Source organism: Corylus avellana, chromosome ca10 (genome assembly GCF_901000735.1).
Source record: "Corylus avellana chromosome ca10, CavTom2PMs-1.0".
NCBI lineage: Eukaryota > Viridiplantae > Streptophyta > Magnoliopsida > Fagales > Betulaceae > Corylus > Corylus avellana.
Genome location: NC_081550.1, coordinates 20,465,832 through 20,487,719, shown reverse-complemented (window position 1 = coordinate 20,487,719; position 21,888 = coordinate 20,465,832). Strand labels below are relative to the sequence as shown.

General features: G+C 33.4%; 2 protein-coding genes across 8 annotated transcripts in view; both read right to left on the bottom strand.

The window, feature by feature from the left end:
* Positions 1-1,034: 1,034 nt before the first annotated feature.
* On the bottom strand, positions 1,035-12,076 carry LOC132163619 (disease resistance protein RUN1-like). 6 transcript variants are annotated; one of them, XM_059573973.1, is made up of 9 exons: positions 11,754-12,076; positions 10,696-11,200; positions 5,719-6,811; positions 5,192-5,467; positions 3,383-5,095; positions 2,738-3,289; positions 2,272-2,403; positions 1,987-2,176; positions 1,035-1,525 (listed from the first exon to the last, which is right to left on the bottom strand). In XM_059573973.1, the coding sequence occupies exons 1-6, from the start codon at positions 11,866-11,868 to the stop codon at positions 2,774-2,776; spliced, it is 4,218 nt and encodes a 1,405-aa protein (XP_059429956.1). In that variant the 5' UTR covers positions 11,869-12,076; the 3' UTR covers positions 1,035-1,525; positions 1,987-2,176; positions 2,272-2,403; positions 2,738-2,773. The 6 variants fall into 6 exon arrangements, with proteins under 6 accessions (XP_059429956.1, XP_059429958.1, XP_059429954.1 ...); XM_059573975.1 differs by having other exon boundaries at positions 1,987-2,172; XM_059573971.1 differs by having other exon boundaries at positions 1,987-2,161.
* A 1,508-nt stretch (positions 12,077-13,584) lies between these two features.
* Positions 13,585-21,888, bottom strand: part of LOC132163621 (disease resistance protein RPV1-like) — a 27,314-nt gene continuing 19,010 nt past the window's right edge. For both annotated transcript variants that reach the window (XM_059573979.1, XM_059573980.1), the window contains exons 3-10: positions 18,511-19,603; positions 17,976-18,251; positions 16,441-17,874; positions 15,810-16,364; positions 15,125-15,195; positions 14,868-14,999; positions 14,572-14,768; positions 13,585-14,367 (exon numbers count right to left, since the gene is read on the bottom strand). In XM_059573979.1, the coding sequence (XP_059429962.1) occupies positions 15,852-16,364; positions 16,441-17,874; positions 17,976-18,251; positions 18,511-19,539 (3,252 nt within the window). In that variant the 5' untranslated portion in view covers positions 19,540-19,603 and the 3' untranslated portion in view covers positions 13,585-14,367; positions 14,572-14,768; positions 14,868-14,999; positions 15,125-15,195; positions 15,810-15,851. The remainder of the gene's footprint in view (positions 14,368-14,571; positions 14,769-14,867; positions 15,000-15,124; positions 15,196-15,809; positions 16,365-16,440; positions 17,875-17,975; positions 18,252-18,510; positions 19,604-21,888) is intronic.

The following is a 21,888-nucleotide window of genomic DNA, read 5'->3' as shown; positions in this document are numbered from 1 at the left end:
TTATGTTGATTAAAATTTATTCATTTGCTTTCTTCAATTGTACTTCAATTACGATGTGCATATTTGAGGGTTCACCATAACACTACAGTGTGTCAATGATACATGCTGCTCTGCTCACAAGCCGGATTTAAAGGGTCCAAAATCAAAGTAATTGAAGGTGCAAAAATGTGTCCAGAATATGTCATTTAATTAGGTTTCCATCTTTGTATCAAAAATCTGTATGGTTTCTGTCATAGAGAAGCCACTACTTGAAAAACTTCAGCTATCTGGGGATTGTTAATTTGATTGGCTACTTGATTGGCACTGCCAAGTTTATGCAACTTGGCAGTCAAGCCATCTGGCTTCTACATTGCTGTTAGAGGACATAAGCTTTTCACAATCATATGCCATCTCTATACCCTTAAAAGCTAGGGAGAATAGATGATACATGAAGAAAGTTAAACAGATCATCTTTATCAATCTGAGAGGATTATATTTCATTATCATTTCTTCACAGTTGTGACCTTGGGCTTAAAAATAATTAGTCATATATAATGAATGAAGGGCAGAAAACTACCTCAATATTCAAGCTTTCAAAAAAGAAAAGAAAAGATCGAAGAATAAAAAATCAAGGGTTCAAGAAAATAAAAACACTTATTATTTAATTTTCTAAATATTTTAAAAAAATAAAATAAAAAATAAAAAATCAATGGATATACCAACGAAAGCATCAACCCATCTCTTGCACAGCATTTTTTCAAAAAAGTGCTTATGTCATAAACACAGAGAGAGAGAGAGGGGGAGAGAGAGAACATGGAGAAGACTCTTCCTAAAATCATATGCTAGATTGTTGCACCTTCCCATGTAAACATCTGATTGAGGTCCCAAACATTTTAAAACTTTGAATCTCAACCAGTTTGTTGCAATTATTAAGTTCGAAAGAACCTGCAGAACTCTGGTCAATCAAAATTAAGATTCTTTCCAATGATGTGCAGCCATTTGGTCTCAAAACTGGTACACTTGTGTGCAGTGAGATTAATTGAAGAGTACTACACTCGTGCAAAGACAAATCCCATAATCCAGGAAGGCGGCTGATAAGCCTAGGTAGGTTACAAAAAATGTTTCTTGATAAATTCAACACATTGAGTGAAGGTAAACATCCAAATTCAATGGAAAACTCATCTTCAGACAAATTGCACCCACCTAAGACTAGCTGTCTTAGTTTTGTCAAAGAACATAATTCAATAATGGAAGGTAACAAACTTATGATCTTGGAGCTTTTGGGTGAGGATGGCTGTTGCTTACTACTAATTCTACTTTCGTGCAAGCATTTTAAAGCCTTCAAATTCTCCAATTGCTCCGGTAACTTGTCAAGTTCTAAGCAATATTGAAATTCTCCAAGCATCTAGCTTTAGTCTCATGAAAGCATGCCCTAAAATAGATCAAGGGACATCTTGAGATTGTTTTGTCTCCATTTAGGAAGCTCGTAGAAAGCTCTTTTCTTCATTTCAAATTTGTCTCGAAACTCTTCATTGGATAAATATGCCTACAGCAGCCAGAAGAAAATGCAGATCTTTTTAGTTGACAGATATATGGTAGTAATGAAGGGAGAACTGATGTGATCAAACTAAATAATAACCATATGAAATTTCTGTTGCATGCTATGTCAACTAATAATAATAAGCTGAAATTTCATAAGGCTAAGGTTCCTAGCACCAGGGAAGGGGAAAGAGGAAAGTATTGGCAGTGATGAAGTTTGATTATCATGGTAAGGAAAACTAGTTTATCCCAAGGTTTTGAGTTAAATTGGATAACTAAACCAAAAATTTACAGTGGAATGGTCCTAAATCATCCAAATGAATCAAACTTGGACAAGCCAATCCTCAACATTGCATCCTTTAACCATAGTTATGTCACCATTTATTTAAAAAGTAAATTGAATGCAGAAAACTATAATTCACTGGTTTTTGTATTACTACATGAACAAATTTAAGAATTCTCCATTACCAGCACCACCAAGAGGAGAAGATCCTGAGAAGAGCTTTCTGACAATTGGAGTTGGTCCAGAAAACAGGTGATTGCTTGGAGACATCAAATTTGAGCCTGAAACACTTGATGCAGGAGACACACTGTTCCCTGTCCATTGGAACACACTTTTTTCAAACCACCTAATGTAATCTCCCTGCAGTATGCCTTCCTTTGAGATCAATCAAAAAGATCAAAGTTCTAAACTAACTAATTCCAAATATATAAAATTAAGCTCTAGAAAACTAATTTTCTCAATGAGATTACCGTGCTTATTCAGTTACATATTTGAAGAATTTCTGCAACTGTACCATCTGCTTGAGGCAGAGGCAAGCTTGACTGCTTTCTGTGTGACAGTATGAGTACTTCTGCCACACCGTTGAAGGTGATATTGCCCTTCTTCATCATTCAAAGGTAAAAATTAACCCAGTTGGTGAAATATAAAATTAACTCAATATTCAAGCTTTCAATAAAAGAAAAAAGAGAAGAAGAATAAAGAAGTTAAGGGCTCCAGAAAATACAACATTTAATTGATCTTTTAAATATAAAAATTTGTAAATCAATTTTCACACAATGCAAGGAAAAAAAAATAGAGTCTGATAGGCCATGAGAACATTATCCATTTGATGGGTAATATTTATTAATAAATACACCTTCGATTAGCTTAGAAGAAAAAAAAAATACTCCTTCGATTAAAAAAACAAAGCATCAAAGGATATCTCTACGACTCTACCTTTGAGGGGATTTGTGCTCTCAATTTGCTGATGGGTCAGACCTCATCCTCTGTAGAAATATCAAAATCAGATGTGTAGGAGCGCACGTCATCTTCATCTATAACATTTGGCTCGTCAACTAAGTGAATTCCACACTTCTTCACTTGTATTCCGCACTTGTTCTCTTCAATCTGCTGTGACACTTTGACTTCTATTTCGTCTCCACTTTTCACTATATGGTCTAAACGAGGAAATCTCATCGCCTCTACAAATATATGATCTTCAAAGCTATAAAAAAATTTGGTCCCATGCGGATTCGGAAAGGAATATCCGGGATGTCTAGTTTTATTACGAAAGTACAAGACGAACCCATTGTTTCGATAGAAGTCTTTGGGTGCTTCCTCGTTCGCTGCATAAACAACCCAAACAACCAACTTGCTCACTTTACCAGCACCCCAAAACGAAGGTACACGAAACGATATTAAAGAACCGATCGTCTGATGGCTAATCCAATTTGGAATCTCACTTCCAGGGAGGCAAATGGAACAAAAGACATCTGCCTTGCACATCATCTATTTCAAAAAAGTGTACGTCATAAAACGCATCATCTATTTCAAAAAAGTGTACGTCATAATACGAGAGAGAGAGAGAGAGAGAGAACCAACCTGGAGAACAGTCTCCCTAAAAGCAGGTGATAGATTGTTGCACCTTCCCATGCGAAGATCTGATACACTATTAACATATGTAATTCTATTCCTCAAAAAAGATCCTAAACTCTCATCCGCCAAAGTTAAGACTCTTTCCAATAATGTGCAGCCATTTGCTTTCAAAACCTTCACACCAATGTGGATTGAGATTGATTGAAGATTAGTACAATCATTCAAATGCAACCTATATAATGAAGGAAGGCCGCCAATGCAATTAGGTAGGTTACGAAAATTGTTTCTTGATAAATCCAATTTATGGAGTGAAGACAAGCATCCAAATTCAATGGGAAAATCATCTTCACACAAATTGCGCCCACTGAGATCTAGCTCTCTAATCCATGTCAAAGAACATAATTCAGAAATGAACGGCGACACACTTATGTAGTTGGAGCTTTTGGGTGATATCCATGATGAGGATGCTCCTTCGCATCTAGATAATGAATAAGTTGCAGGATTCCTCAAAGGACTTGAAGAGGACTGTTGTTGCGTAATAGCAGCTCTGTTTCTGTCCAAGATTTTTAATTCCATCCTTTTCGTCAATATCTCCGATATTATGTTATCCTCCTCTAAGCAGTCTGGCAACAAAAGAGTTTCAAGACGTTCTAAGTTAGAAATTTTGCTTGGAAGATTCATAAGATTCTTGCATCCACCTAAATTTAGCAAAACAAGTCTTTTTAGAAGTCCAATAGACTTGTGAACCTCAACTAAGCTTGTACAACCTGCAAGTATCAACATCTCTAGACTTGATGTTTGTAAAAACTCCGGTGATTCGATAAGACATTCACATCCATATAATGATAAAGTTTCAAGAAGTTCTAAGTTAGAAATGTTGCTTGGAAGATTCATAAGCTTCTTGCATCCACTTAAATCTAGGAAAACAAGTCTTTTTAGAAGTCCAATAGACTTGTGAACCTCAACTAAGCTAGTACATCCTGCAAGTATCAACTCCTTTAGACGTGATGTTTGTAAAAACTCAGGTGATTCGATAAGACAATCACATCCAAGTAATGATAAAGTTTCAAGATTCGTCAAAAGGCTAAAGGAGGATGGTAGTTGCTTAATAGTAGTGTTCTCCACTTTCAGCACCGTTAAAGCCGTCATACTCCCCAATTGCTCGGGTAACCTTTCAAGATTTAAGCACTGAGACAAGAGAAGAGTTTTCAGAGATTCTAATTTAGAAATGTTGATCGGAAGATTTCTAAGGTTCTCGCATCTTTGTAAATCTAGCAAATTAAGTCTTTTTAGATATCCAATGGACTCATGAATCTCAACCAAACTAGTACAACCTTCAAGTACTAGGTGCTCTAGTTGTGTGGCAGCTAAGAAGTTTGGTGATTCGGTGAGACGACTACATTCATATAATGATACAGTTTTGAGATTCTTCAAAAGACCAAATGAGGGTAATTTTTCAAGTGCTGAGCAACCAGATAAGTCAAGAGTTTCAAGAGATTCTAAGTTAGAAATGCTTCTTGGAAGGTCCTTGAGGATCGTGCAATTTTTTAAACTCAATGAAACAAGTCTTTTGACATATCCAATGGACTTATGAACCTTAACCAAGCTGGTGCAACCCTCAAGTATTAGTATCTCCAATTGTGGGACTTGTGAGAAGTCTGGTGATTTGGTTAGATATATGGAATTGCTGAGATTAAGGACCTTCAACTTGTTGAATATCTGTGAAACAAAATAAAGAAGAAAAAAAGTTCTTGTTAGTTATATATTTTACATTAATAGTATTAAAAAAAAAAAGCATTGCAAGATTTGTTATACTTTATTCTTCTTCCAAACTTGTTTGACATTACTATTCTGTATGTCAAGAAGAACAAGATTCTCTAGATGAAAACCCTGTGGTAGAAATTCCAGAGGGCACTTGTGCCAACAAAGCCATTTTAGCTCTTTAGAGAGATGTTCATAAGATCCTCTGAGATGTACAGAATTGATTTGGAGCAATCTCAAATTCTTCATATTTGTAAATGCTTCGGTTGTCAAATATACATCTTCAAGTACAGGGAGATGTAAGATGAGGCCCTCCACTCTTTTCGATCCCTGTCAAAATAAATAGTTGGATTAGCAACTTACATCTTCATCTTGAGTAAAACTAGAGTAGGCCTATCTATTCTCACCATAAATTAAAAAATAATCTTAAAGTGGTTTAAACATGATTAGAATTGATACATTATTTAAACTATGAAGCAAACTTGGCAACAAGGCAAATCTCTCGTGCATACCTACATAACACATATATTATGTATATGTGTGTACACATGTTTATATATGTAAATGTATATGCATCTTACCATACGGTTGTCTAGTACATTTAAGATATCCTTGTGAAACCACAACCTACTACGTTTTCCCAGATACTTGGGTGATTCTTCGCAAACAATTTCCCTTCCCATATGTCGAACCAGATTATGCATCTTCAACCCATTTCCGCAATCAATTGTTACAAGTGACCTCTGAATAAGAATAGGCATTCCAATCCCTGGAAAGAAATTACAACCATCGAGTATTTTGATGGCATATTCTTTATCCATACCGACAAAGAAACATGCAATATCAAGGAATATGTCCTTGGTAGACCTGTCCAGTGAATCATAACTTATTCTAAGTATTTTTTGAATCTTGCCATGAGGAGTTCTTCGTAATTTTTCCAATTCACTTTTCCATTCATCAATGCTTCTTCCTTTTAGAAAAGAACCCAAAACCACAAGAGCTAATGGAAGTCCTCCTACATATGTCACTGCACTACTTGAAAGCTCCTGGTAATCATCTATTGGAAGGGCTGTCCCAAAGGCATGATAGGAGAAAAGTTGAAGAGACTCCCAATAATTCAATTCTTCAACCTTATATTTTTTATGTACTTCAAGTTGAGTAAGCAAATGTTCATCTCTAGTTGTTACAATGATTCTACTTCCTGGATGAAACCATTGCTTTTCGACTAACGTGTGCAGGTTTTCAAAGTCATCCACATCATCAAGAACAACAAGAACCTTTTTTCCATTAAGTCTTTCCTCAATTATACTGATTCCTCTATCAACATCACCAATTTTCAAATTTGTTTTCAAGATATCATTAAGAAGTTGTTCTTGTAAATGAACTAAGCCATTGGGCTTTTCTGAACTTTCTTTAAGGTTTGAAAGAAAACTACTTCCTTCAAATGCAATACATATTTCATTATAGACAGCTTTTGCTAGGGTTGTTTTACCAATTCCCCCCATTCCGTAAATGCCCACAATGCGAACATCACTTGTTCCAAGATTTAATAAGCCTTTAATATCATGAACACAAGACTCTATTCCTATTGGGTGTTTGGCGACATCCAACCGAGCAGGGTTTACTTTACACATAACTTCTTCAACAATCTCTTTGATGAATCTTGATTCATACCTGATGATTCAAATGGAAAATTGTACAACAAAGTAAGCACAAGGAAAGAAAAAGAAGAAAGAAAATTGTGACTCATTAGGTGTACCAAATACATGTTTATCATCCCACATCCCTTGCTCCTTAGAGATGGCCTAAAATTGTGATATGTGTCCTGAAACCATAATTATTAATGACATAACCGGGAAAGCTAGTCTTGGGATTGCTGTTTTATCTTCCCCTACTTTTACACTAAATGGATACTCTCTATTTCATTTGAAATGTAGCGGATCCAATTCCGAGACGGAACAATAGTTTTTGTAGCAACATAAATTCTGTAGGTGAAAAAAACTTGTTGAATCTCAAGGAGTTTGAAATCCTAGAGGTAGCAAAATTCAATATATGAGTATTTTTTTTGTTTGTTTGTCTTTCTTTTTGTTGGTTCCGTTCATCTGTTTCTATTTTTTGTTCTTATTTTCTGTTTTAATTTATATATTGTTTTTTGGGAGAAATACAAAAAAAAAACTCATGAACTAGTCTTATAAAGTTTAAAGTGTGCTAAAGTGATATATCAAACTACCAAAGTATGTCAAAAATGCAAATAATTCTAGAAGTCTCTCTTGTGTCCCTCAAAAAATGATGCGATTTTAAATCACTATTTGATCAAAATCTAATAGTTATCAATCACAAGGACAATGATAATTTTAAGAGCTACATCATCCTTAGAGGGACACAAGAATGACACAAGAAGGACTCGTAGCATTACTCCAAAAATGCCACTTTTTTATTATATTCCTATAATACCCTTATTCTCTTAAAAATTGAAATAATTTTTTAGTTTAATATATTTATATTTTTTTATTAACAGTGACACATATCACCATTTTATTGGCATTGACATAACATCTAACAAAATTCGTCAAATGTTTCAATGGAATTTGACTCCAGGAACAAAATTTTTATTTATCTCAAAAAAACTTTTTTTTTGTACTTATCCACCCCTTGGTTTTTTTTTTTTTTCTTTTTTTTTTTTTTGTTTAAAAAATAATTTATTTTAGTTTTTAAGAGAATAAAAGTATTATAGGAATATAATAATAATAAAAAAGTAGCCTTTTTGGCACACCTTGGTAGTTTGATGTATCACTTTAGCACACTTTAAACTTCATAAGGCTTTTTTAAAAACAGTTAGTTGAGGGGCTTTTTAATATTTTTCCCTTATTATTTATTTTTGTTTTAAAAATAGTTTCTTTTACGTTATAAATGCAAATGATGGTCGAAAGAAAAAAAAAAAAAAAAATCTCTATTTGACATGCCTTCTTTCTTTTTTTTGATAAGTAAACATGCCTTCTTTCTATACCTATGAATTTAATTGAAATTGGCGAGAAAGTATACAAAATAGTCTCTTTTTCTATTATATGAGTATTTTTATTTGACGTTTGTTTGTCTTTATTTTCTAGGGTTCTGTTCGTCTGTTTATGTTTTTCGCCCCAATTTTTCAGTTCTAATGTATATATTATTTTTTATTCATGCTCTAAAAGTAGTTTCTTTTACATTATATATGAAAATTATGGTCAAAAGACTTCCTGTACTTGTGAATTTCATTGGAACCGGAAAAAAGTATATAAAAATAAGATATATAGTTTTTTCTATTATTTTAATATTTTTCATTTTTTGTTTATTTGTCCTTATTTTCTTTGGTTCTGTTCTTTTGATTTCCTTTTTTTGTCCTTATATTATGTTCCAATTTACATGTTATTTTCTTATTCAAATTGCTTATTTTTTTCCTTTTATAAATTTTACACTGAATTTAGGAAAATGATGGTGTTTCCTATTGTTGTTTTTGGTATGAGGTATGACAAGTTTTTTATTTACATTGTTGTTCATTAAGTTTTTTTTTTTTTTAAGCACATTTTTTATATCTTTTCGATTGACTCAAGAATTTATTATACATTTACTCATTATATTATATTAAGAGAGTTTTTATTAAACTAAAACTTTTGGGTAATTAAATATATAGATAACTACTAAAGGTGAAAGATTATTTCATTTTGCCAAAAGTTGTCTCCCTTGATGGAAGGAAGCAACATTTGATTATGAATAAGGGTCTTGGTCTATCTATAAATAAGCATGTGATTCTCCATTAGTCACAACATGAACGTGAGAAACAGATATGCAAAAAACTATTATCTATCACTCTCCAATATATTGAGAGGGTTGGTTCTTGAATTGCAAATTGAGGGTTCTAAGATTGCATATTCAATAAACATTAAAGTCTAGATTATTCAATTCAAGTAGTTAAGCAACAATGGCCAAAGGTCAGTATTTATATTTTTATGTTTATATGATAATTTTTTCTCAAATTCTTACAGTATCTTTTCTATTATATCATTATTTTTCATTTTTTGTTTGTTTGTCTTTATTTTATGTGATTATGTTCTTCCGTTTACGTTTTTTGTCCTTATTTTCTGTTCTATTTTATATATAATTTTTTATCCAAGTTGCTTAGTTTTCCTTTTGTAAATTTTACATTGAATTCATGAAAATGATGGTAAGAGAGTGTTTCCTGTTCCGTTTCCTTTTCTTTTCTTTTTTTTTTCTAATTTATATGTTATTTTTTATTTATGTTCTCAAAGTGGTTTCTTTTATATATATATTGGAAAATTTGTTGATGATGAGAAAGTTTGACATTTGAAAGGTAAAGGTTTACCGATAGAAGTCTGTGTTGAATGATATTATGCCCTTTTGATCATTATGAATATTTGCAAGACTTATTTTGGTACTTATAAGATTGTTAAAATTGGGTTTTTATATTGAGTATTGTTAAAAGGTTGTCTTGAATGGTTATATAGCTAAAATGTATGGCTTCAAAGTATCAGAATGTTAGTGATATAAGCATTTTGGTTATTTTCTAAAACTTCATGCCAATCTTTTCCATTTACGTCTTTGTTTTTTGGTGCATCAATATTTCTCATCGTTTTGTTTCCTCTTTTTTTTTTTTTAGAAAAATAAAACTACCGACTTTCTTTGGTTTACAAAATGATTAAGCAAACTCGAATCACATAGTTGATGAGGAGAATGTTGAAATGCTGAAAGAAAGGTTTACCACATTAATATTCTAGAGAAAAAAGTATTTTGCAGTACTAGAGGGGAAGTTGTATTATTAATTTTTTTATTTTATTTTTAAAATAAGGTTTATTATTGTTGGGATATGATGGATTGTGGTTGGTTGGGTTTTTGAGACTTTGTTCATTTTTTGTTATTGAGTAATCTAGATTTTCATTTTCATAATTTTTTTCCTTTATAGTTTCTTTCATTTTAAACTACATTTACGAAAACTTAACACGTTCAAATTTATAAGGATTAAACTTTATGAATTTCTAAATTTATTTGATATGTCGGTTACTGATAATCTTTTAAAGAATTTTCAAGTAAATTATAATGAAAAAAAAAATAAAAAAATAAAAAAATAAAAATAAAAAAACCGTGCATAGAGTGGATTAGAGGCTAGTTTGAGAAATTTTATCAAATTTATTGACAATTCTCCTATTGACATGCCATGAAACAATTTTTGTGTTTCTTCTAGTAGAAAAAGCCATTAAAAGTTTTGCTCAAAGTATGGTTATAATACCATCCCTCTTTTAAGTGTCCGATGTTTTATCTAAAAAGCAATCCTAGACTTGATAATTCTAGGGAAAAAAAAAAAGCTGTCTCTAGATGGCATTATCTTGATATAAAAATAGTGTGGACACGAAACAGAAAATCATCAATTGATTATGCTCAAACACTAATTTTCTTCAATCCATTTAGTTTAATGTCAATTTTTATCAATTTTTGTCTAAAATTTAAAAGAGAAGGACAATAAAATAAAATAAATGCACGAAAATGTAGAAGAGTCTATAGCATAGTACCCATTTGCAACACTTTCAAGGTCCCAGCCGGAACAATTCGCAGCTTCAGTAAGAGCTTCTCTCCACTTCCACACCCTCTCCTTATCAGAATGAAACCGTTCTTCATGCCTAACAAAGGCTTCTGCAAAAGTTCCTATCTGTTTTCGAACATCCGAGGGGTCCACATGATAAAATATCGGAAGAAGAGTGTGGCCTATTGTATTCTTACAGTGCACGATCTCAACAAGTTCATCAAGGCACCACCTGGAAGTAGCATAGCCTTTGGAGAAAATTACAATGGAAATTCTCGATCCACGAATCGCATTGAGTAGTTCAGTAGAGATGGTCTTCCCTCTTCCAAGCTCCTCATCATCTCGGAAGGTACGAATTCCGACTCCATCCAAGGCGGAGTAGAGGTGATCGGTGAAGTTCTTGCGAGTGTCTTCACCTCTGAAACTCAAGAACACGTCATAATTCCAATGAGGTCTGGAAAAGGAGGTACTTGTTGTGGTTGAGTTTGATTGGACTGCAAAAGGAGACAAATTCTGTGAGAAACAGGTGGGATGGAGCCTGTATAATGGGTGCAATCAAGATTTTCCTTCTTTTTTTTGTTTCCTAAATTGAAAAATGAGAAAGATTTGTTAAACATAATTCTAAATGCATATTCTTTTCATCAGTACTCATTCATTTTGTTAATTTTTCAAAATATCTTTCACTTCCACAATGGCCGAGAACCCAAGCTAGCAATAGGAAATGCAAGTGAAACGAAATTTTTTTATCAGTCTCTAAAATGAGTCTGTCTGTTTCTCCCTCTCACTGAGAATTTGAGTATATAGAAGACTCCAGTGTATATTTGGCTTTCACTGGAGTGCTCTGCTAAATTTTGTGGGAGCATCTACATCTTTCACTGGAAAAATCAACAGATAGCTTACCGTCATGGGCGATTGCGTCATCACAGCGCTATGCCATATAAATTACTCAATCAAATTGCCATTATACTCGTTCACACGCGAACACACAAATACAAATGCATACACCTAACCATTTCTATTTGATCTGTGAGTGCTGTGAAACAGTACCTTCTTTGTTTGAGCCTTCGACGTGGAGAATCTTGCGAGCCTGGTTTTGGTCTTCGGATTCTGGCTCCCGCTTCCGCTTCAAGCATCGTCGTATGACACTGATAATTTGGTCCATGGGTGGTAGAGTGGTAGATAGAGAGAGATGGTGGGGTTAGTTTAGGAAAGAAATCGTAGTTTGAGGGCAATATTAGGGGAGAAGTGAGAAATGTAGGAAGGTTAACGAAAATGGGTATTAACGCTCAGTTTCTGGGTTTGATGGCCGAGACTTGGATTTGGATTTCTGGGTAACCAAAAAACAGAGATTTTGGGTTGAGAGAGAGAGATGGAGATGACTAAAGCAGCAAGGAGTGTTTATTACACATTGACCACGCATTTATATCCGATTGGCTTTGGCTCTCGCCTCTCGGTGGTGATGATTGATTGCGTGGCAGCAACATTCACCGTCGGTTACGTAGTTTAAGTGACAGCGAAACACGCTACAACTGCTCTCACGCACTTTCCTAGCACCTTCAAAAACGCTACAATTGCACAGGTCTTTTCACCGAAAGCTATTTTGGACAAAAGCCGCCTCTGCCAAATTTCTCCGAGCTTTCTTCTTGACTGGGTGTGGGTGAGTCAACGGCTGGGTCAGTGGTGAACTGGTGATTGTGAGGAAGCTACTCCGCCATTCTGTAATGCGTTTTTTTAATATAAGAAAATACATTTATCCTCTTAGAATTTACATGTCATTTGCAGTTATTTGAAATTTATCAATTTTTCATTCGAGTTTTCTAAACTGAAATATTACGTCCATTTTCTTAAATATTTTCCACTCATTTGATTCATAGCTCTAGCCTCTATGGTCTTTGTACGGAAACATATGAAACTTCATAAAATTATAAAGCCGAATTTTATTTAATGTGGTGTTGTATGTGCAAGTCTAGTAGTAATTCATCTTTACTTTACCATACTCAAAAAAATTTAATTGTCTAATTCGAGCTTTAAATTGAGATGAGTTTGTTTCACTACCGGCCGATTTGACTTAAATGGCATTCTCAATAAGCGTTTAAATTATTTTTTTATTCATTTATTTTAAATGACGTCTAACGATGACGTTTTACATTGCGACTTGATGCAGTTGAAAGTTGAATTTTAAGTTGATTAAAATGTATTCATTTGCTTTCTTCAATGTACTTTAGATATGATGCGCATATCTATATCTGAGGGTTCACCATAACATTACAGTGTGTCAATGATACATGCTGCTCTGTTCACAAGCCGGATTTAAAGGGTCCAAAATCAATGTGATTGAAGGTGCAGAAATGTGTTGAATATGTCATTGAATTAGGTTTCCATCTTTGTATCAAAAATCTGTATGGTTTCTGTCACAGAGAAGCCATTAGTTGAAAAACTTCAGCTATGTGGGGCTTGTTTATATATTTTCATTTTCATTCAATTCTTCTATTTGATTGGCACTGCCAAGTTTATGCAACTTGGTAGTCAAGCCATCTGGCTTCTACATTGCTCTTACAGGACATAAGCTTTTCACAATCATATGCCATCTCTATACCCTTAAAAGCTGAGGAGAATAGATGACACTAGAAAAAAGTAAAACAGATCATCTTTATCAATTTGAGAGGATTATATTTCATTATCATTTCTTCACAGTTGTGCCACTGGGCTTAAAAATAATTAGTCATATAATATGAATGAAGGGCAGAAAACAGCCTCAATATTCAAGCTTTCAAAAAAAAAAAAGAAATGAAAAGAAAACAAGAATAAAAACACTTATTTGATTTTCTAAATATTTAAAAAAGAAAAAAAAAATCAAAGGATATATATACCTACGAAAGCATCAACCAATATCTTGCACAGCATCTGTTTCAAAAAAGTGCTTATGTCATAAACACAGAAAGAGAGGGAGAGAGAGAACATGAAGAAGACTCTTCCTAAAATCATATGCTAGATTGTTGCACCTTCCCATGTAAACATCTGATTGAGGTCCCAAACTTTTCAAACTTTGAATCTCAACTAGTTTCTTGCAATAATTAAGTTCAAAAGAACTTGCAAAACTCTGGTCAGTCAAAATTAAGATTCTTTCCAATGATGGTGCAGCCATTTGCTCTCAAAACTGGTACACTTGTGTGCAGTGAGATGGATTGAAGAGTAGTACACTCGTGCAAAGACAAATCCCGTAATCCAGGAAGGCGGCTGATAAGCCTAGGTAGGTTACAAAAATTGTTTCTTGATAAATCCAACACATTGAGTGAAGGTAAACATCCAAATTCAATGGGAAGCTCATCTTCAAACAAATTGCACCCACCTAGGACTAGCTGTCTCAGTTTTGTCAAAGAAAATAATTCAATAATGGAAGGTAACAAACTTAGGATGTTGGAGCTTTTGGGTGAGGATGGTTGTTGCTTACTACCAATTCTGCTTGCGTGCAAGCATTTTAAAGCCTTCAAATTCTCTAATTGCTCCAATAACTTGTCAAGTTCTAAGCAGTCTTGAAATTCTCCAATCATCTAGCTTTAGTCTCAAGAAAGCATGCCCTCAAATAGATCAAACGACATCTTGAGAAAGCTCCTTTCTTCATTTCAAATTTGTCTCGAAACTCTTCATTGGATAAATATGCCTACAGCAGCCACCAGAAAATGGAGATCTTTTTAGTTAACATATATGTAGGGTAGTAATGAAGGGAGAACTGATGTGATCAAACTAAATAATAACAATATGAAATTTCTGTTGAATGCTATGTCAACTAATAATTGAGTGCATAAAACTATAATTCACTGGTTTCTGTATTACTCCATGAACAAATTTAAGAATTCTCCATTACCAGCATCACCAAGAGGAGAAGATCCTGAAAAGAGCTTTCTGACAATTAATTGGAGTTGGTCCAGAAAACAGGTGATTGCTTGGAGACATCAAATTTGAGCCTGAAACACTTGATGCAGGAGACACACTTGTTTCCTGCCCATTGGAACACACGGACTTGCTTTTCAAACCACCTAGTGTAGTCTCCCTGCAGTATGCCTTCCTTCGAGATCAATCAAAAAGATCAAAGTTCTAAGTTAACTAATTCCAAAAATATAAAATTAAGCTCTAGAAAACTAATTTTCTAAATGAGATTACCGTGCTTATTCAGTTACATATTCGAAGAATTCCTGCAAGTGTACCATCTGCTTGAGGCAGAGGCAAGCTTGACTGTTTTCTGGGTGACAGTAAGAGTGCTTCTGCCCCACCGTTGAAGGTGATATTGCCCTTCTTCATCATTCAAAGGGAAAAATTAACCGGGTTGGTGAAAGAGAGAAAGCAAAATTAAAGCCAATTAAACAAGTAAAAAAATAACTAATGCAAAAAGATGGAAGCAAAATTATGTCATCTCTAACCGTTTAAAGAAGGAGATTAATGCTCTAAGGTGCGTGTCTGTCTTTTTTTTTATTTACATACAGCTCCTAACCTGGAAACCAAGCAGAAAAAAAGTCCAACATAGTCATGAAAGGAAAAAAAAATGCAAATTATTATATCCCTTCATCGTTCTGACAATTGAAGATTAAGTTTGATACTCATAAGTGATCATGAAACTTATTGTGTTTTGCTATCATATGAGTTTCAAAAACATATCAAGGATTTTCTACATGTATGAATCTGAAGAAATGAAACTTGAAATATATATATAAGTGATGTTACTCTTTACACTCATTTCACATCTCATGGCGTGTTGTGTTTTAAGTGACTTCTATGAGAAGTCACTTAAAACACATTTCGTCGATCTGTAGTACATACATATAAAGGCAGAAAATAATCTGAATATTCAAGCTTTCAATAAAAGAAAAAGAGACGAAGAATAAAAAATCAAGGGCTCTAGAAAATACAACATTAAATTGATTTTTTTAAATATAAAATTTTGTAAATCAATTTTCACACAATGCAAGGAAAACAAAATAGACTCTGATAGGCCATGAGAACATTATCCGTTTGATGGGTAACGTAAACATTATTTATTAATAAACTTAGGGAAAAAAAAAAATACTCCTTCGATTAAAAAAAAAAACCATCAAAGGATATCTCTACCTTTGAAATTGAGGGGATTTGTGCTCTCGATTTGCTGATGGGTCAGACCTCATCGTCTGTAGAAATATCAAAATCAGATGTGTATTCCACACTTTCATCTTCATCTATAACATTTGGCTCGTCAACTAAGTGAATTCCACACTTCTTCACTTGTATTCCGCACTTGTTCCTTCCACTCAACAATACATTGACTTCTATTTCGTCTCCACTTTTCTTCTTCTTGATATCAGGAAATATCAATGCCTGTACAACTATATGATCTTCACCGCTATCAAAAAATTTGGCATTGCGCGTCCACCCAAAGGTCGCACCGGGACTTCTAGTTTTATTACAAAAGCTCAAGTGGATCCTATCGTTTCGATTGAAGTCTGTGGGTGCTTCCTCGTTCCCTGCATAAACAACCCAAACAAGCAACTTGGCCATTTTACCGGCACTCCAAAACGAAGGTACGCGAAAGGATATTAAAGAACCAATTGTCTGATGGCTAATCCAATTTGGAATCTCACTTCCCGGGAGGCAAATGGAAAAACCGACTTCTGCCAGCTTGCACATCATCTATTTCAAAAAAGTGTACGTCATAAAACGAGAGAGAGATAGAGAGAGAGAGCAGAGAGAGAGAGAGAGAACCAACCTGGAGAACACTCTCCCTAAAAGCAGGTGATAGATTGTTGCACCTTCCCATGAGAAGACATCCAATTCTACGACTCTTCCAACTTCCAACCGGTTTGTAGCAATTATTAAGACTCTCGTTCGCCAAAATTAAGACTTTTTCCAATAATGTGCAGCCATTTGCACTCAAATACTTCACACCGCTGTGGACTGAGATTGATTGAAGATAAGTACACTCATTCAAGTACAACTTATATAATGAAGGAAGGCAGCTGATGCAATTAGGTAGGTTACGAAAATTGTTTCTTGATAAAACCAATTTATGGAGTGAAGATAAGCATCCAAATTCAATGGGAAAATCATCTTCACACAAATTGCACCCACTGAGATCTAGCTCTTTAATCCATGTCATAGAACATAATTCAGAAATGAACGGTAACACACTTATGCAGTTGGAGCTTATAGGTGATATCCATGATGAGAATGCTCCTCTACATCTAGATAATGAATAAGTTGCGGGATTCGTCAAAGGACTTGAAGAGGACTGTTGTTGCATAATAGCAACTCTGTTTCGGTGCAAGATTTTTAATTCCGTCATTTTCGTCGATCTCTCCCGTATTATGTAAGCCTCCTCTAAGCAGTCCGGCAACAAAAGAGTTTCAAGACGTTCTAAGTTAGAAATGTTGCTTGGAACATTCACAAGCTTCTTGCATCCGCCTAAATCTAGGAAAACAAGTCTTTTTAGAAATCCAATAGACTTGTGAACCTCAACTAAGCTTGTACAACCTGCAAGTATCAACATCTTTAGACGTGATGTTTGTAAAAACACCGGTGATTCGATAAGACATTCACATCCATGTAATGATAACGTTTCAAGATGTTCTACGTTAGAAATGTTGCTTGGAAGATTCATAAGCTTCTTGCATTGAGCTAAATCTAGGAAAACAAGTCTTTTTAGAAGTCCAATAGACTTGTGAACCTCAACTAAGCTTGTACAACCTGCAAGTATCAACATCTTTAGACGTGATGTTGGTAAAAATTCTGGTGATTCAATAAGACATTCGCATCCAAGTAATGATAAAGTTTCAAGATTCGTCAAAAGGCTGAAGGATGATGGTAGTAACTTAATAGTCGTATTCTCCACTTTCAGCATCGTTAAAGCCGTCAAACTCCCCAATTGCTCAGGTAACTTTTCCAGATTAAAGCACTGAGACAAGAGAAGAGTTTCAAGAGATTCTAAGTTAGAAATATTGATCGGAAGATTCCTAAGGTTCTCGCATCGTTGTAAATTTAACAAAACAAGTCTTTTGAGATATCCAGTGGACTTATGAACCTTAACCAAGCTTGTACAACCCTCAAGTATTAGTATCTCCAGTTGTGGGACTTGTGAGAAGTCTGGTGATTTGGTTAGATATATGGAATTGCTGAGATTAAGGACTTTCAACTTATTGAATATCTGTGAAACAAAATAAAGAAGAACGAAAAGTTCTTGTTAGTTATATATTTAACATTAATAGTAAAAAAAAAAAAAAAAAGGCATTGCAAGATTTGTTTTACTTTCTTCTTCTTCCAAACTTGTTTGACATTACTATTCTGCATGTCAAGAATAACAAGATTTTCCAGATGAAAACTTGGTGGTAGAAATTCCAAGGGGCACTCATTCCAACAAAGCCATTTTAGCTCTTTAGAGAGATGTTCATAAGATCCTGTCACGTGTACAGAATTGATTTGGAGCAATCTCAAATTCTTCATATTTGTAAATACTTTAGTTTTCAAATGTACATCTTCAAGTTCAGGGAGATTTAAGATGAGACCCTCGACAGTTTCCGATCCCTGTCAAAATAGATGGTTGGATTAGCAATGCACATTCTCAACTTGTGTAAAGCTAGAATAAATTTGAACTAGAGTAGGCCTATATATTCTCACCATAAATTTAAAAATAATCTTAAAGTGATTTAAACATGATTAGAATTGATACATTATTTAAACTGTGATGCAAGCTTGGCAACAATGCAAATCTCTCATGCATACCTACATAACATGTATATTATGTATATGTGCGTGCACGTCTTTATATATATATGCCTCTTACCGCACGGTTGTCTAGTACATTTAAGACATCCTTGTGAAACCACAACCTACTGCGTTTTCCTGGATATTTGGGTGATTCTTCACAAACAATTTCTCTTCCCATGTCTCGAATAAGATTATGCATCTTCAACTTCCTTTGGTAATCAATTGTCACCAGTGACCTTTGAATGAGAATAGGAATACCAATCGCTGGAAAGAAATTGCACCCGTCGAGTATTTTGATAGCATATTCTTTGTCCATACCGACAAAAAAACATGCAACATCAAGGAATAAGTCTTTGGTAGAATTGTCCAGTGAATTAAAACTTATTCTAAGTATTTTTTGAATCCTGTCATGAGGTGTACTTTGTAATTTTTCCAATTTACTTTTCCATTCATCAATGCTTCTTCCTTTGAGAAAAGAACCCAAAACCACAAGAGCTAATGGAAGTCCTTCTGCATAATTCACTGCACTACTCGAAAGCTCTTGGTAATCATCTATTGGAAGGGCCATCCCAAAGGCATGATAGGAGAAAAGTCGAAGAGACTCCCAATCATTCAATTCTTCAACCTTATATTTTTTATGTACTTCAAGTTGAGTAAGCAATTGTTCATCTCTAGTTGTTACAATGATTCTACTTCCTTGACCAAACCATTGCTTTTCTACTAACTTGTGTAGTTTTTCACAGTCATCAACATCATCAAAAATAACAAGAACCTTTTTTCCACGGACTCTTTCCTCAATTATATTAATTCCTCTATCAACATTACCAATCTTCAAATTCGTTTTCAAGATATCATTCAAAAGTTGTTCTTGTAAACGAACTAAGCCATTGGGCTTTTCTGAACTTTCTTTAAAGTTTGAAAGAAAACTACTTCCTTCAAATGCAACACATATTTCATTATAGACAGCTTTTGCTAAGGTTGTTTTACCCACTCCACCCATTCCGTAAATGCCCACAATACGAACGTCACGTGTTCTTAGATTTAATAAATCTTTAATATGACGAACACGAGACTTCATTCCTATTGGGTGTTTGGCAACGTTCATGTGAGCGGGGTTCACTTTACACACAACTTCTTCAACAATCTCTTTGATGAATCTTGATTCATACCTGATGATTCAAATGAAAAATTGTACAACAAAGTAAGCACAAGAAAGAAAAAGAACAAAGAAAATTGTGACTCATTAGGGGTACCAAATACATGTTTATCATCCCGCATCCCAAGCTCCTTAGAGATGGTATAAAATTGTGATATGTGTCATGAACCCATAATTGTTAATGACTTAACCAGTTTGAGGTTGATTCTCATGTCTACCCTTCTCAATACACGTGTTCCAATAAAATTCAGTGCGTTTAGGTTTTATTCACATCTCTACCCTTCTCACTAATTATTAGTGCTGAAGCTGCAAACTACAAGAGACGGAACAGTAGTTTTTGTAGCGACATAAATTCTGTAGGTTTTATTCTTTATTTTCACCGCCATTTACAAAATCGAATCATGAATGCAGCCACCACCATTATGAAAAATAATCGTTGCATCTCTAGGAGTTTCAAATCCTAGAGGAAGCAAAATTCAATATATGAGTTTTTTTTTTTTTTTTTTGTCTTTATTTTTGTTGATTTTGTTCATCCGTTTCTTTTTTTTTTTTTTTTTTTCTTCCTCTTATTTTCTGTTTTAATTTATATATTATTTTTTGGGGGAAAAAAAAAAAAAAACTCATGAACTGTTTTTGAAATAGTCTCATAATGTTTTAAGTGTGCTAAAGTGATATATTAAACTACCAAAGTCCGTATGTCAAAAATGTAAGTAATTCTAGAAGTCCTTCTTGTGTCACTCTTATGTCCCTCAAAAAATGATTTGACTTGTAAAATCATCATTTAATCAAAATTCAGTAGTTATCAATCACAAGGCCAATGATAATTTTAAGAGCTACATCATCCTAAGAGGGACACAAGAATGACACAAAAGGGACTTGTAGCATTACTCTACAAAATGCCACTTTTTTATTATATTCTTATAATATCCTTATTCTCTTAAAAATTGAAATAATTTTGTAGTTTAAAATATTTTTTTATTTTTTTATTAAGAGTTACACATGTCAGCATTTTATTGGCGTTGACATAACAAGTAACAGAAATCGTCAAATGTTTCAATGGAATTTGACTCTAAAAACTAAATTGTTTTTCTGGCATATCTCAAGGACCTATGAGCTCAATTTCATACGACATGGAACGATTTGTAATTTAGGCCAACCACAGGGTCTAATTTTGCATTTATTTTTTATATCGCAAAAGCAATTTATAATTTAGGTCAACTACAATAACTAAATTTTTATTTATATCACAAATTTTTTTGTTTTGTATTTACCGACCGCTTGGGGTTTTTTTTTTTCTTTTTTTTTTTGTTTAAAAAATAGTTTAGTTTAGTTTTTTATTTTATTAATTTTATTATTTTAGTTTTTAGGAGAATAAGAGTATTATAGGAATATAATAAAAAGAGTACTAGCACACTTTAAACTTCATAAGGCTCTTTTAAAAACAGCGGTTAGTTGATGGGATTTTTTTATATTTTTCCCTAATTATTTATTTTTGTTCTAAAAATAGTTTCTTTTACGTTATATATGCAAATGACGGTCGAAAGAAAAAATCTCTGTTTGACAGACCTTCTTTCTATACCTATGAATTTAATTGGAATTGGCGAGAAAGTATACTAAATAGTTTCTGTTTATATTATATGAGTATTTTTATTTGACATTTGTTTGTCTTTATTTTCTAGGGTTCTGTTCCTCCATGTATATTTTTCTCCCCTATTTTCTATTCTAATGTATATATTATTTATGCTCTAAAAGTAGTTTCTTTTACATTATATATGCGAATTGTGGTCAAAAGACTTCTTATACTTATGAATTTCATTGGAATCGGAAAAACTATATATATATATATATATATATATATATATATATATATATATATATATATATAATTTTTTCTATTATATTAATATACTAAATTTTCCGTTTATTTGTTGTTATTTTCTTTGTTTGGTTCTTTATTTCGTTTTTTTTTTGGTCCTTATATTATTTTCCAATTTACATGTTATTTTCTTATTCAATTTGCTTTTTTTTTTTTTTTTTTTTTCCTTTAGTAAATTTTACACTAAATTCAGGGAAATGATGATGATAGAGAGTTTCCTATTGTTGTTTTTGGTATGAGATATGACAATTTTCTTATTTATGTCGTTGTTCATTAAGTTTTTTTTTTTTCCTTTGTTCTTTTTTCTATGTAAGCACATTTTTTACATGTGTAATTGATTGATGACATTTGAGGAAACATATCACTTTTTTATTATAATAGTATTTTTCATTTTCTATTTGTTTGTCTTTTTTTTACGTGGT

What these genes read in the sequence shown, in the direction of transcription:
- LOC132163619 (XM_059573970.1), bottom strand. Translation starts at nt 11,868, where the DNA reads ATGGACCAAATTATCAGTGTCATACGACGATGCTTGAAGCGGAAGCGG. An exon ending in CTTGAAAGTGTTGCAAATGG is followed by an intron (nt 6,812 to 10,695) that starts GTACTATGCTAT and finishes TTGAATCATCAG; the next exon opens with GTATGAATCAAGATTCATCA. An exon ending in ATGTACTAGACAACCGTATG is followed by an intron (nt 5,468 to 5,718) that starts GTAAGATGCATA and finishes TTATTTTGACAG; the next exon opens with GGATCGAAAAGAGTGGAGGG.